The 16,383-nt window shown below is 47.9% G+C and overlaps 1 protein-coding gene across 1 annotated transcript in view; it reads right to left on the minus strand.

Annotated features, from left to right (window-relative positions):
* Positions 1-6,963, minus strand: part of FLT1 (fms related receptor tyrosine kinase 1) — a 176,624-nt gene extending 169,661 nt beyond the window's left edge. Inside the window, exon 1 of the mRNA XM_045977932.1 lies at positions 6,463-6,963. Coding sequence (XP_045833888.1) covers positions 6,463-6,526 — 64 coding nt within the window. The 5' untranslated portion in view covers positions 6,527-6,963. The remainder of the gene's footprint in view (positions 1-6,462) is intronic.
* Between the last annotated feature and the right edge of the window lie 9,420 nt (positions 6,964-16,383).

Here is a 16,383-nt window from a genome sequence, read left to right on the forward strand (position 1 = left end):
CATAATGTGGGAGCCAGAAGAGGCTCCTGGCTGGCCCGGGTCTAGTCCCTTAGCCATCATTTTTTAGGATGAAGATGAAAAGGAATTAGATCCTGACACCAGAGCTAAGAATCCTTTGCTAAACTCTGTGCTTCTCCATTTTTAACGTGCACAGAAAATGTCAGTGGACTTTACACAGGCTCTCTGATTCATTAAGTTCCCGGGGGCTGCTGCTGCTGCACCATGGAATACAGTCTGAGCAGCTTGTTTTGGATAATTCTGTGGGCATGTTCAGAGGGTGGGGGTGGGGGTGGTGGAAGGAAGGGACCACCAGGATCCCCAGTCATGGGATTCAGGTTTTTTTTTGTTTTTTGTTTTTTTTTTAAGATTTTATTTATTCATTTGACAGAGAGAGAGAGATCACAAGTAGGCAGAGAGGCAGGCAGAGAGAGAGGAGGAAGCAGGCTCCCTGCGGAGCAGAGAGCCTGATGTGGGGCTCCATCCCAGGGCCCTGAGATCATGACCTGAGCCGAAGGCAGCGGTTTAATCCACTGAGCCACCCAGGCGCCCCGGGATTCAGGTTTTTTAGAAGAAAAGGTCTCACACCTTCCCAGTAGAGTGGTCCAGCCAGGAACAAACTTGCACGAAGGATCAAGAAGAGCCCATCCCATGGAAAGAGGAACTCCGGCAAACGAGCCTGGTCCCATGGCAAATGGCCCTAATGGAAACGGAGCATCAGGGCTGACTGTGGCCAGGTCTCTGTCATTGGGTTTATAGCACTGCCCAGCACCCATGGACTCAGGTTTGAGTCTACGAAAGGATGAGTAAGGCAAACCATAAAATCTGAGAGCACTGTTGTTTCTAAAAAATTGTATAATACGCTGCTGGGCAAAACCGCAGCGCTACCTCATCAACAGAGGCTATGACGGAACTTCTGTGTAGACTGAAATCCAGCTTTGGTGGCTTCGAGTCCCCAGTGAAGCATCAGGACAAAAAAGGAGAAGATTACAGGAGAGAGGGATCTCGGAGGTTGAAGATCCTAGCTGATTTCCTACATCTTAGCCACTTGCTACAATGTCATTATCTCTTGGGAACAAGCCTTCTAAGGAATCCGCTGTAACTGAGGCCAACTGGACAGATGGGAGCACATTAACATAATGGGATAAATTCATATCTGGCCCTGAGAGCTTTCTTCCTAGAAATGGTAGCGTGGTGACATCACTGATTCATTCCAGCACTTACCAAGTGCACTTGGTATGCACTAGGTGCCGGGGATCAGAGAGCAAGGGTTGAAATAGTAACAACGCAAGGTGAAAACAACTAGAAAGGGGTACGCAGAAGGGTTCTATAGAGGAGGAGTTCTATAGGAGCTGAAGAAACCACACATTCCATCTGCAGCTATAAGGAGGAACTCAAAGAGATGGCGATTGAGGAGCTTTGAAAGACCTTTGAAGGCAGGGGAGGAGGAGATGCAGAAGGAGGGAAAGGGTCTTGAAGAAAAAGGGCATGAACACGGAGTGATGAATGCACAAGGCCCATCCTAAGAATGGTGAGTAATTTCTTTGACTGGGGAAGGGCTTGCGTAGCTGGGTCACAGGGTGCGTGGAGGGAAGTGGTGAGAAACGAGGCTAGTCATGTAGGCTACAACTATTTAAACCATAGCAGTTCAAAAGAAGGGTCACGAGGAGAACCAATCTGCTCACCAAATCTGTCAGTGCACTACTAAGCAGCCGTAATTTTGGTATCCTTAATTTCAAGCCCTTGTGGGTTATAAGAAAATAGAAGAAAATTTCACATTTGAGAAAGATCCTGACATTTAAAAAGAAATGCGAGCGCTGTAATAATGTCCTTCAGCAAATGTTTGAACATCTCTACCCTGCTTGGGGTGGAGGAAAGACAGAAATGAAGAAAAAGTATTATCTGTACTGAGACCATCAGATCTATGCCTGGGTCTGCCACCAGCCAGCTACTGAACTTGCGGGCCGGGGGTGGGGGTTGGGGGCAAACTATTCTGGGTGGGTTTTCGCATCTCTGAAATGAGTATGTTGGATCTATGAGTTTCCATCTAGCCCTCACAACCTGTGTGTCTGAGAGACAAGATCAGGTCTCGCAAGGAGCTCAAAATCAAGGAAAGGGAGCAAGAATCAGATATGGCTCTCAGGCATCCAGCTTACCGAGACTGATGGGAAATCCCCAGGAATTCTTGACATCCCCCCACATCCGCCCCAGCAGCAATGCAGGAAATCTAGTCCACTATCTTCAGCAGACTCAATGGAACCATTTCCTTAATGAAACCCCCCTGCGGTCCCAGATGCTAAGCCAGAGGCTTTCCTCTCAATCCTTCCCTCAATTACTCCATTCCTCCCATTTCCTTCCCCTCTCTCAATCTGGTATAAAATCCAGTAATGTCATCAGCAACATGCAATTTCCAAGCCACCCAAGTGTGTGAGCAATCAACAATGATCCTGGAAAGCATTTGGCAAGAGATCTTGTCATTCCTTACAAGCCTCACCAGTATACTAAGACCAGTGGAATGGATGGGACTATCCTCTTCTATTAAATTATTTAAAGCAATGCAACAGATGCTTTTAATGCTTTTAACCATTCCTCATAATATATTTTTGTTTAAAAAAATTAGGTCTGGTGTCGATTCACAGTCCCTCCTCTCCTCTCCACAATGACCAATACTCTGAAAGGTTGTATTTACTTGATATCCAATAAACTCCCAACCGTGCAACTGCACCAAAACCCAACGCCAGCAAGCTTTGCATTTAACACCCAAGTGCAAAGACAGCTTCTTTCACTTTCTCTCCATTCTTATGCCCACTCACATACACATCTCAGTTTGTTCTTGCTTTGCAGAACTTCCCAAACCCAGGGTAAACAGCAGGCACAACCCTGAAATAGGTTGGCTAACCTTCCTCCAGGACACTGCATTTCTTTTTTCCCTTGATCAGTATAAAACCCATTTTTTGGCAACATATTTTCAACTGCTATATTACACACATTCAAAGTAGATTTAGAATGTCTCAATACATTTGGTAAGAACAAAGTGATTATTTGGTTGCTTCTAAAAGATCATATAAAGTAGGTCCAATTTTAAATAAGAGGCTTAGCGTCCCTGTGGCAATCTGAAATTTTTTAAATGAAGTTATTTTTGAATCAAATATGTGAGAATTAACTTAAACAAACAAACAAACAAACAAGAAATTATTCTGAGTTTAAAATGACTGATGGCCTTTTAGAAGAAGTAATGTAACCAGTCAGGGAGTAGAGTTTAGTTCCTAGAGTTAAGGATTCTGTTTGGAAAAAGAAAAAAAAAAAAAAGCCTATGATTACTACTGGTTCAAACAACCTAACAGCTTTGCTCTTGCAACCTATTAAAGAGCTAGTTAATCAGCTGGTGGATGAAAAAGAAAATGCAATGTGATTATTGATAGCAAGTGCTCTGGCATTATCAGGCTTATCATCCATTTTACATGCAAATGTGTTAGGGCAGGAGAAAAAGGGACACACCACGTTCAGCCTACTCCTTGGAACCATTCACTGAGTCTTAATTGGGAAGGGGCATTAGAAATAGGTATCTATTCTAACTTCTGACTTTCAGAGTGAAAACAAAAAAATCCCCTTAGAGATCCCCAAGGAAGAAACTGGAGAGCCTGTTATAGAATTTTCAACAGGGAAAGAAAAAAACTTAAAATAACAATAAACAAATAAGGTAAAAATATTAAGGAATAGACCGGGTGACCACCTGTAGTCCATTGGCAACAGGACTCATCAGGGGGAACCTCCCCACGTGGACTGCCAGAAGTGCTAATTAATAGTCCAAATATGCAATATGGAAAACCACTACCAAAAAAGTGTAGCTTCCTAAACCTTTAAGAAAACAACAAAAATTGCCATGTAAAATTAGCTTTACTACACAAGATTTATTATATTGTATTTGGAAATGAGTATTATTTTTATGCACATTTCAACTTCGTATTATTAATGTAGATTTCCCTCACAAGATTCAGAAGTCATACATTTCCAGGTAGTTAGTTGTAAATATCAGCTGCTCAAAAACCCCCCAAAAGATGGAGATAGGAAAAAGGGGCCCATGGCTTTAAATCGTGGACATGGTGCCTTAAAAGTAAGAAAACGAGACTTTGAGCAGAGTAAGGGAGGTATTCTTTTTAGAGGGAAAGATCGCAATACAGAGGACTTGGAAATACCCAAATTACTGTCATCTTTTAATTTCTCAGGATATTTGGAAGAAGGTAAATGTAATCTTTAGGGGGAAATGCATTATCTTTTTGTCTGAGCTTCTGCTTATTTTATATCTCAGTGCATGCACACACCTTCACACACACAGTCAAAATATTAATAACTCACAAATATTCAAAGGCACATGAAAGCGAGCAGATTCCTGATAAATCCACAGAGCAGAAACTTGGCCTCTTTCTGGACACCACTTCCGGGAGAAGCAGCCCCTCACAGCCCCTCGGTTTAGTCTGAAAGCCCTGATGCAATTTACAAAGTAGGCAGCTGACTGTTGTTCTGTGAGTTCTCTGTTAACCAGCCACAAGCCTGTGGTTTACAAAGCCATGCTTCAAGAATGACACCCCCGGACGACTGATAACAACAGTCCCTAACCCCTCAGGAAAGGAGGGTCTCACCTTGCTCATGTTTTGCCTTGCTTTCTTGTAATGACACATACACAATTTTTAAAAAATTAAACAAGAGTCTCAACGTTTCTGCCTCATTTAAGGGAAATACAATCTAAAAGAAATCTCGAGAAAATCTTACTCAGCTTTCTGAAAAGCTTGCACCGATCTAAATTGGTCCTCATCACCAACAGAACTATACTTCACTGGTCAACCACGTTTTTGAAACAAAAGTAAAGATGTATTTGTTTGAAGCAGGAAAGCCAGTGAAACACATACTTTTCCCTTCACTGGATTCGCAGGAATTAACCTACATTTACCTTTACAGAACAGGTGAATGGACTTCAGAAGTTACTTCAGGGCTCTGAACAACTATACTTTATATAAGTGACTTTTCAAAACCGAAAAACATTTTTTTTTGAAAATGAAAGGCAATATTTCATATAATATAGCTATGTTACCGACTTCCCCAACTTACAGCGAGTTCCCAGACATGAGGGCTTCGCCTACCTTTCAGCTTAATGGTTTCGCCAACCTAATCGGAACCATTACTTGTTTTTCAGAAACCAAGGATCAAATTAGTCTTCCCACTGAGAAAGAATGTTTTTTAACAGTTACTGCTTTGGGGGTTTAACAAGCATTTTAAAAAATTCGCTCTACCCTACTGACTTTGTCCTTCCCTGTAATTACTGCAATAACTTGTTTATGTTACTGTACTTTATTTCCTATTTTACCTTTTCTCCAGAAATACAGCTCTCCACGCCCATGGGGACTGAACCGCAGGGCTTGGCCACTCAGCCCCAATGGGCAGAAAAGGCAAATCTGGGTCCCGAAGTCCCCTCGGGCTTTTATCGCTGGTGCGGGGCAATCTTCGCACTACAGCGATATAACCTGCGGGCCCCGGACTGTTCCGCCGCGCGTTTCTCAATTCCCAGCAAAGGGGCGGACCTCGCCGATTCCTCAAACTGCATCTTTTGGTCCAAATCGTCCTCTCTCTTCTCTGGGAATTTAAAGACTAGGCCTGCAATTCCAAAACTTAACGGTATTTGGGTTCTCCACTGCCCTGGTCAGGTTCACTCAGGTCGGCGACGTGGGCTGGACCGGCCGCAGAGGCCCCACCCGGGTGGCTGCGCGCTGCGCGCTCTGCCCGGCGGTCGGCAAGCAGCGGGGAGGAGCAGAAGCTGCTGGAACGTTCCTGGGGGCAATCGGGCCAGGGGACCCGAAGTGGGTCGAAGGACACAAACTTTTGCCCTCTCCTGGGATCTGTCGGCTACCGGCAGGCACGCGACCCCTTCCGAGGGGGCTCTCCTCCTCCCTTCTGGAGGTACGACGTCGTGGCCGGTGCCCAACCTCGCCAACGCCCGGGCCTCAGCCCAGCCCCAAGGCAGTGTGGCGGGCTTTCTAGAAGCCACTGCTCCGGGCTCCCGTGGGCCCTGCCGACCCGCGCCAGGCCGCCGGGGAGCAGGCTGTGGGGGTCAGGCAGGTCCGGGCGCGCGGTGCTCCCAGCGCCCGGAAGGGAGGCTCGGCCGCTGCAGCCGCAAAGGGGCAGCCCCAGGGCGGACCCGAGCGCGACGCCGGCAGTCGTTCAGGGCGCCGATGCCCGCGGACCTCCGCCAGCGACTCTCCGAGACGCCTGCACTGCCTGCCCAACGGAAGAGAAGGGCGCCGCGGCCCCAGGCGTGCCCAGGACAACTAGTGTCCCAGGTTCCCAGCGAAGCTCACCCCTCACGGCTGCAGCTTCACCTCCCCGCGTGCACCCGGCCCCAGCCCCAAGGGTATGCCCGCCCGCCGCCCCCTGCCGGCCCCGCGCGGGCCTCTGGTCCCGACCTCGCCTCACCTGTAAGCAGCAGACCGCCAAGCAGCGCGCACAGCAGGAGCCCGGTGTCCCAGCAGCTGACCATGGTGAGCGCGACGCGGCCTGCTTGCCCGCTCCCCGCGCCGCTCGCGGGCCACAGACGCACAGCCGCCCGAATCCGCCTCCGCGCGCTCCGGCCCTCCGCCGCGAGCGCCCCTCTCCGCGGCTCCAACCAGGGGGACAACCACTTCCCCGGGTAATCCTCGCAGCTCGGCTTCCTCTGGCCGCTGCGCTCCAGTCCCGGAGCCCGCTCCGAGCCGCCGCTGCCGCTGCCGCTGCCGCCGCCGCCGCCGCCGCCGGGGAGGAGCCGCGAGGAGTGTCCGCCCGGCGCGCTCCGAGCCTTCAGCGGACCTCGATTAAGAGGAGCCGAGGGCGGGGGCGATTTATAAACTTTCCCCAGCCCACTTCCTACCCCGGCACCTCCTTCCAGTGACGTCAAGGGGTCCCCCACCCCTCATCCGCCTCCCCACCTACCCTCTTCCTCCGGGACCTGATTCCCTACGGCTCTCGAGAGGGGCGGGGGCCGCGGGGGTGGGGGTTGGGGGCCGAGCGCGCGTCGGGACGGAGCGCGAGCGCTCGTGGGGAGGCGCTGGCTACTCCGCCCGGAGGCGGCCCCGGCAGGTTCAGGGTCCTTGCTCCCGGCCCTCTGCCCGGGTCCCTTCCTCCTTCCCTTAGCGCTCAGGAAATCCTTGCCGTCTCCCTCCCTCCTCCCGGCTTACTCAGCCTTTGGGGGCCGCCCGAAGCAGGGAAGGGGGACCGGGCAGGAGCTCCGCCGCCCAGCCCCGGGGGCGGAAAGTCCGATCCGTGGGAAGCTGGCCGCGTCTCCGCGACGGTGTCCTTGGCACGGAGGAGCTAGGCGCAGCCCGGCTCCCTCCTCTTCCTTGTTCTGGCCGCCTGCTCTAGCTGCCCCAGACCCCCCGGGTCGTCCCCAGACGTCTAGGAAGGCGCTGGAGACCCTCTCACAGGGACTGGACCGGGAGCATCCGAGGGGACCGGACGCTTGCCCAGCACCTTCGGGAAGACAGAGAACCCTCTCAGGTCCCTGGGGAAGACGTCTGTGTCTCTTTCCGCGGCAGAGATGCACCCGCCCAAGTCATTTCCTAAACCCTGTGCCACCTAGAAGCAGCACAACGAATAACATCAGGATACCTTTTAAAAAGCTGAGGCGTGAAACTGCTCCTGCAGCTTGTAAGGGTCGAGCACTTGAGCTTTAGTTCCTAAATGCTTCAGGAAAAAAAAAAATCTTTCTGATGGCATCTTGCCGCGCAAGATGAGTGACTGCTGCTCTTGGAACAAAACCCAATGAAATTGACTTGAGGTACTAGATCACTCGCGATGATACTAATTCCACGTTGTTCCTCAATTATGTCTCCATTACCTCAAAGGCTGAAATCGTCCTAGACTCCACGGAGCAGCCCAGTTCTGTCTTTATAAATACCGCTGGTTTGAAAAATAGTTCTATTGGAACCTGCCAGATGGTTGGTCTTGATAAAAGGGACTGTGATGGCTCCTAAACGGGACCAGCGACTCTTCCTGTAGGACTGGACTACCTCCCTGCCTGGGAAGGTTGGGCAACCCGAAGTTGCCACACCTATGGGCGGCCAGAGGGAAGACAGGTCCCCGCCACCGGCCTCCCCATGCAGGCAACTTCAAACCCACACCTGGCACCTTGGAGCCTAAGTCGAAGCCCCTCGCCTTGTGGTTGGGAAGAAAGGACGACCTCGTGGAGTCATGGCTCCCTGCCAGCTTCACTAGCCTTCTCTGTGTTTCCAACGTTCCTCACCATTCTCCCTGACTCCTTTTCTCTGCCTCCCCCAAACCTGGTTTGTGGACCCACGAGCAAATAGTAAATATGAATTACTGGAAGCTGACAGCTGATCCTTCTCGAACACATCCAGGACCACTGGAAGAGCCAAGGTGTCCCTCTGCCTCACCTCAGAGCTGCTTGTCACTCCCAGGCTCCCTCCCAAGGAGAAGCCCTCAGCATTGGCTTTCTGCAACACCTCCCAGGGGCCAGGCAGTGTGTTGGGGCTAAAAGCATTGGGATGGGAAGACACCATCTCTGCCTTCTAAGGAGCTTAGAATCTGGAGAGGGGTTTGACAGGTAAAGAGGCTATGAAAATACAGGGCACGGACCACAGTGTGGAGAGGGGTTTGGGCCCTCATGGGTGCAGAGAAGAAGTAATCTGCTCTGGGAGCTCAGGAGGGCTTCTCAGGGACAGGCACTTAGCTGATCCCGGAGGAAAGTAGCCCATAGTACAACCTACAGACATGTAATTGAACTTTAAAAATGTCATTTGATTTTGTAAACACCCAGAGAGACAAGCACCTTATATACCTGCTGTATACTACATCAGTACATATAGACTATCTACTCTGCATTGAGTTTATTTGTAAAGCCACAAGTATTTATTTGATGGACAACTGAAACAGCCTTCGTAATTTTAAGATGCCGCCCCACAATTGCTAATATATTGTTCAATACTTGAAGTTAAAAGAGAAACAAGTAAATAAGTAAAGCTAAAAGAGTCACGGTCAAATCGATCTAACTTCATTTATGCCCAGATCATTCGGCATTAAGAGTGATCCTCCTCAAATTCCTCAACTCTCCTTTTGGAAAGTTGCACGCTTTTAATTATAGTCAGCAGTTTGCTTCCTGCTTCTTATTTTGGCAGCCGTGTTAGCCTCCTCACAAAGAATTCAAGATCCTACAAATTGTTGCGAGGTTTTGTTCATGATTTTATTTTTAGCTTAAATCTTAGTATTTAGTTAAGCGAATATCTAAGCAAAATTATGGGGAATAAAGGATTGGCTCTCAGCTCCCCTCCCTCCAAAGAGATAATGCCTTTGAATGAGAATGGGTTATTGGCACTCTTCTAACTGAACCACTAACCAAAGAGGTCTTATAGATAATCGTGATGGAAAAGATCAATTTCAGCATGCCTGGTGGGTATAAAAAGCTATTGAAGTAGACTATCTACTTGCTTCCTGCTCGCATACAAAAGAACATTTCATCTCCTGCAAAACCAGACACTCTCTCTTGTTATCAGCTACAAACATTCTCTTGAGGATTCTTTCTAGTCCCCATTCAGAGGCTCAGTGCTGGTTAGACCAACAGCTTTAATATTCAAGACTGAATAATAGTGTGGAAGCACCAGTGGGAGAGACAGGAGGGAAGCCAAGGCCTCACCTTCCTACAGTGGACCAAGTGTGGAGCGCCTCAGCTTCTCAGAACCGGGGCTCAATCAGGAATTTCATCCTCACCTGCGCAAAGACAAATGATACTCTGCGGCTACACACCACGGAGCATAAATGTGTATGGCTGGTTACAAGAACCAAATGACCTTATAAACCCTCTGTGTTATATGAAAACCCCCCACCTGGCAATGCTTCTTCATTCAATAGTTAACCTGGTCTAAGAAGTCCACTCTCTCGCAAACCTATAGGGAACACTGCTGAGCTCACGGGGCAGGCGCACTCAGGGTTTGAGCTGATAGCTGCTGCTAAGCTCTGCTCCACTTCCAGAGGGGACATTGGCTGCCAACATCCTTCCTCTTCTCCTTTCTGTTCCACGGGCTTCACTCTCTTCCTGACCACCTGCTCTTCACAGAAGTTGGTGGTGCTGCTGTTTATCTCGCTTGGGTTTATTCAGGGTTTTGGCTTCTTTGTGAGGCTGGTTAGCAGTTCGGAGAAGGGATGTCCTGGAAAATTAACAGGGGTGGAGTGGAGAAAGAGGGAGGGGCCCAAGAGAACTCCGGGGATCCAAGGAGGACTTGAAGATAGTAAGCATTGCCAGGATGGGGACATTGGGAGGGTGCTAAGGAGGGGGAAAAGAGGGAGAGGAAGGAGGGGAGGGGTGAGGATAAAAGAGTGAAGAGGGGAGGGGTGAGGGTAAAGGGGAGAAGAAAGGTGAGGAGGGGTGAGGGTAAAGGAGAGAACTGGGGAGGAAAAGGAGGGGAGGGTAAAGGAGAGAAGAGGGGAGGAAAAGGAAGGGAGGGGTGAGGGTAAAGGAGAAGAGGGAGGAAAAAGAGGAGAGGGTAAAGGAGAGAATAGGGGAGGGAGGATAAGGGAAGAGGAGGGGGAAGGGGATAGGTAAAGGAGAGAAGGGGAGGGAGAGAAGGGAGGGAGAGGAAAGAGGACGGGAGGGGAAAAGGAGAAAGGGATGGGGTAAATGAGAGAAGGGGAGGGAGAGCAAGAGGGGGTAAGGGAGAGGGAGGGGTAATGAAGAAAAGGGGGAAGGGGAAGAAGGGGAGCTGAAGAGGAAGGGGGGGGATGAAGGAGAGAAAGGGGGAAGCAGAAGAAGAGGAGGGGGAGGGAAGACGAGCGAGCTGGGGAGGTGAGCGAGGAAGGGGAAGGAGGGGAGTGGTGCAAAGGACTTGGCTTCAGGCAGGCTGAGGTGAGTGGGCAATGAAAAACAACCCACTTTATTTCCTCTTGAGCCAAGGCAGGGTTTGAAGCATACCCTAACACTGGGCAAAAATCTTACACATCTAGATGTAATGTCTGAGTTTTGGGTAATGGCGGGGCGATGACTAGGAGGTTTATTAAAAGCCATGGATCTAACTTCCACTCCTGAGTAAGTAGGGGTGACCAGCAGAGCTATCCATCTTCGACCTTCCTTTTTCAAAAGTTCTCCTAACCCCAGGCACAGCCTCAGGGCAGGTCTGCTGGCAGCTTCAGTGGAAGACCATCCCTTTCCTTCCTGCGTCTCTTCCAGGCTCCTCCCAGACGCACTTCTGTCTCAGCTGCTGCAGAAGTCACGGAGAAACCGGGGCCACTCTGCCCAAGTCCAGGGGCCCATCTGAACCAGAAGTCAGCGGGAATGCAGAAACACAGGGGGCGGGGCGGGGGCGGCAATATTCTAAGTCATCAGCAGATGTGAACTGGCAAATCTGCCATCTGTAGGAAAGTGAGACCCCTCCCCCTGCCGCATCTACCCCCTGCCCCCCGCCCCGCAATTTCACCTAACCCTATGGTGGATGGAAAAACTGAGTATCCCAAGTGGCTTTAGGTTTTTTTCTTTTGAAAAATGAATATTGTATAAAATCGAGTTCTAGCTAAACAGAGAGCACAGCTTCCAATTAGCACTTGAAAGACACATTGGAAATTGCGTTTTGCCGATTTTTAGACTGTTAGATAACTTTGTGTCTAAACGTTTATAATGAAAATTTCCTCAGGATCACTGTTTCTGTATTTCAGAGTACAACTCCTGCTTATCAACATAATAGAAAAAAAGTTAGGGTCAAGATATGACAGACTAATCTTGGTTTTAGACATAAAGTATATCAATGTCCAAAGCATCAACTCAAATATTAGTGTGAAATATTTACATTTCTTGCTGAAATGTAAATCCCAGCTAAATAACAGTTTATTATTTAATAAAACTTATTAAAATTTTAATTAATTTATTAAAATTAAAATATTATTAAATAAAATTCTCTTGTATCACTGACTAAAGTAATCACAGATGACAATAGAACATCTGAGATTTGCTTCAAAATTATCCAAGAAGAGGGAACCTGGGTGACTCAGTTGGTTAAGCAACTGCCTTCAGCTCAGGTCCTGATCCAGGAGTCCAGGGATCGAGTCCAGTATTGGGCTCCCTGCTTGGTGGGGAGTCTGCTTCTCTCTCTGACCCTCACCCCTCTCGTGCGCGCTCTCTCTCTCTCAAATAAATAAATATAACCTTAAAAAACAAAACAAAACAAAATTATCCCAGAGGAGTAAAGATGAAGCAGGTTAGGACATATATTGATCATATGAAGCTGAGTCATGGGCATATAATTTATATACATTTCTTTTTTTCTTATATGTTTTTAAAAAGATTTTTACTATTATTTTTTAAGTAATCTCTGTGCCCAATGTGGGGCTCAAACTCACAATCCTGAAATCAAGAGTTGCATGCTATACTGACTAAGCCAGCCAGACCCCCGTTATGTATATATTTAAAGTGTTTTCTTAATAAAAATACTTTTTTCTTTCCTCATTTGAAATTGAAAACACAAACTACCAGGCACCTGGGTAGCTCAGTTGATTAAGCATCCGCCTTTGGCTCAGGTGGGACTGAGTCCCACATCAATCCGCCTTTGGCTCAGGTGGGACTGAGTCCCACATCAATCCGCCTTTGGCTCAGGTGGGACTGAGTCCCACATCAGGGCTCCCTACTCCACAGGGAGTTTGCTTCTCCCTCTGCTTCTGCTCGCTCTCTCTCTCTCTCTCTCTCTCTCTCATGCTCTCTTTCAAATAAATAAAATCTTTAAAAAAAGAAAGAAAGAGAAGAACACACAAACGATCAGCTCAAACTAAGTTTTAGGATCTGAGCCTAGGAAAAAAGCTAGAGAGAAAAGAGGGACGGTGACCAGAACTTTGGTGTGATGGATAGTTGTGAGGAAATGTGTCCTTGGCATGAGTTTCCAGCAAATCCAAAGTTCGCTGATAAAGAGGTATGAATAAATGTAAAGCAATCGCAGAGGAGACAGCTTACAGTTTTAAAAATCCACTTGATTTGAAAACTACAGCTGTGTTGAGAAGGAAGGCAAATAAGTAGAAAAAGATCAAAAATGAAAAAGAAGAAAAGAAAATAGGAAAATCTCTTTAAAAGGGAAATACTATCTGATGACAGAGAAGAGAAAAATGCACGAGTTTTGAAAATCCCTTTTCTTCATGATATTTATTAAAATTTATTAAAGATGGTACATGGTAATATTATTTATTAAAAATTATGTTTTTAAAGAAAGGGATTTGTTGGCAAGCATCAGAGACAATTTTAGAAACAGGAAGACAATATTGTAAGATAATTGGCCATTTTTTCTAGAATGTATGAAAAAGAGAGGTTCCAGTGGATAGAGAAAGAAAGAGATTCCACAAGACTGACTGGTGGAGATAAAAGATAAAATTATAAAACGTTAGCATACAAATGGACTTCAGAGATGACTTTCTTCAACCACCTGACCTGATGGAGGAAAAGAGGCAGAGAGGCCATATGCTTGACTCTCCTCTGAGCAGTCCTCCCCACCCCTCCCCAGCAGCCCCCTCATGTTCCCCACAACTCCCGCCCTTCTGGTCTCTTAAACCCAAGCCTAGCAGACAGAAGGAAAGAGCTGGTTCCTGGAGTCCCATACTTCATCCACTGGGTCAGTGTGGGATGATCTAACCAATCAGGGCAAGAAGGATGGTTCTGCCTGCAAGTCAGTTCATATCACAGTCAGATGAAGGTCACCACCTTTGGGTAGAAGGTCACCTGAACCCAGAAAGCAACATAAAACTAAGAAGAGAGCAAAGAGCCCCTCCTGGTATGGGGCAGCTTCCAGCCCTCCCTGCTCCTTGCTGGGTATATGACCTTGAGCAAACCACTTCACATCCCTGGGTCTGGCCCTCATGCTTTAGAGCAAGGATAACATAATACGGTTGCTGGGAAGATTAAAAGAGGAATCCAGAAAAGAATTTATCATAGTACCTGGATTAGAATTAACACTGAATAAATGTTAGCTGTTATTACCTTAGCAATGCCCTTCTGCAGGTTCCCTCACTAATCTTCCCACACCTGCAGTGGGATTGACTGTCCTGCCCTCAAATTCCAGATCTCCCTTGGGACTGGGCCTTGAATGGCCTAACCCATTGTCTATCCTTCCTCGCTTTGTCCCTATAGGGTAGACCCTCTTATCCTTACCCTCAGGCAGTGCTGGAGACCCTGTCTCCTCTTGGACTTCAGGTGCTCCCTGATGTTTAGAGCCTCCAGTTGCTGACCCCATCCTCTGGACTTGGAACCCTCCGCTGTCTGTCTGCTGCAACCTGACCCTGAGTAACTGCTGCATTTCCTAGCCATCCCCGGTGGGGACCAGGTCATACTGTCATGTTTCCTACTTCCTTTCCTTTCCATCTGCCCTGGTCCAGATGTCCATTCTTGCTCTCCATGGGTCCTTATTACTCAAGTTTTAGCACAAAGTTCCCCGTTTTCTGTAAGAAAACCCATCAGCTCCTTTGATAAACAAAAAACCATAACCCACCAAGGTGGACAGCAATGGGAGAATCTCACCTGGGAGAAGGCCTCCCCATTCTCCTCTCCTATGGAGATCTCTTTTCCTTGAGTTTCCCACTAATCGCCACTGTCCCCAGGGAGCTGCCCCTGTTGCACTTTGCATGTGTGGATCAAAGCTCCCTTTAACTTCCTTCAGCAGAGCTAAAACTGACTACAGTCAACATCAGGACCCTACCAAAGGCTCTGACAGATCAGCAAAGGAGGACTCCTGCCTCTCCAGAGCCCGAGGGATGTTTTCTTCCTGTCCCTGTTTAATGATTCCACGTGATCAGATTGCTCTGGGCCCAGGAAGAATCCACAGATAAGGGACTACAGTAAAAAAGAGGAGGCAGAAGGTGACAGGCAGCTGACCGGCCTGGGACCTCCTGTGGCCACAATTCCTCCTGCCTCGCTGGGCAAGCTGTGGCTTGGTTTTGCTTATTTGGTTCCCTGTGCTTAAAATGTTCTCCACCTTTAAAAAAAAATGGTAGTGTCGGAGAAAAAAAGTAGAAATCCTGTGATTTCAGTATCTAGAAAGAGCAGCAATGATAAACAACCAGTTCAAGGATGATTTTAGTTTAGAAAAGCCCCAGTGACTCATCTCTTATAAATGAAGAAAATGAAGTCCCAAAATATGAAGTGATCTATCCAACGAAGGCCACATAACTCTTAGTGGTAGAGCAGTACGAGAAACCAGATTTTCTTCTCCGGCCACGGTGTCTGGCTTTGCAGTTGAAGAGTCACTTAAAAACACAATATTTTGTCATGTACGGCATTTTTCATCAGCAATAGTGTTAGGCAATTTAAGGAGCCTGACCACACCTAGAAGTCGGAAATTTTGCCACAGGCTACCAGGAGTACCACTGGCTTAGAGGAACCCTCTAGGACCATGAACGAAATTTCCAGAATGTTGGTCTGGTCCCTTGACACCAAAATGAAGACCACCTCTGACCAAGAAGGAGGACAGAGTTTCTCGGTCTCAGGAAGAAGGTAAATTAGGAACCCAGGGAACCCACCCAACAAAGAGCAAAGGCACACACCACAGCCTAGATTTGGAGTCCCTGAGGACCATTGATGTGTTGCTCCCTACAATCATCCTCAGGGAGTGCTGGAAGACTGCAAGAACAAGGTTTCTGTGGGATCCATGAGACCTGTAACACTCAGGAGTTTAATTACAGACTGGAATCCAAGTCCTTTACGGTATCCAAAGGACTGGCTGTCATTTGCTTATACTGGGACCTTCCGCCTGCATGTGATGTGCACTGACAGTTTCCATCTGCCTGCTCTTCTCTTACCCACAGCCCAAGTCCTGGTCCAAGACTGTGAAGACTTTCCTGAGCACTCTGGTCAGCCCGATCCCTCACTCCCTTGCATTCCCCTAGAATGCAAAGCTCTGAATTTTTATCTTGTACTGTCTTGTTTAGAAACTATAGGGAACTGCAAGGGGATGTCTTTAGGCAGTTAAATGCTTGTTTAAAAAGCAAATATAATGCATATCCTGGTTAGGCATGCTTTGGTTGCAAGTAACAGTATACCTGACTGAAATTAACAAAAATAAAGACAAAATGTAATTATCTCATATAGCAAGGGGTCTGGGGAAGGCAGTTCCAGGTAGGGTGGATATGCGATAATCCCACAATGTCACAAAGTACCCAAGCAACCTGTCTCAGTCCTTCTCTGCCATCTCCGATGTTGCTTATGGTCTCAAGTTGACTTGTGCAACTATATTCAAAGTAGGCAGTGGTGCAAAGAGGTCTGCTCCTGGGGCGCCTGGGTGGCTCAGTGGGTTAAAGCCTCTGCCTTCGGCTCAGGTCATGATCTCAGGGTCCTGGGATCGAGCCCCGCATCGGGCTCTCTGCTCGGCGGGAAGCCTACTTCCTCCTCTC

The sequence above is a fragment of the Meles meles genome, chromosome 14, assembly GCF_922984935.1.
Source record: "Meles meles chromosome 14, mMelMel3.1 paternal haplotype, whole genome shotgun sequence".
Classification (NCBI taxonomy): domain Eukaryota; kingdom Metazoa; phylum Chordata; class Mammalia; order Carnivora; family Mustelidae; genus Meles; species Meles meles.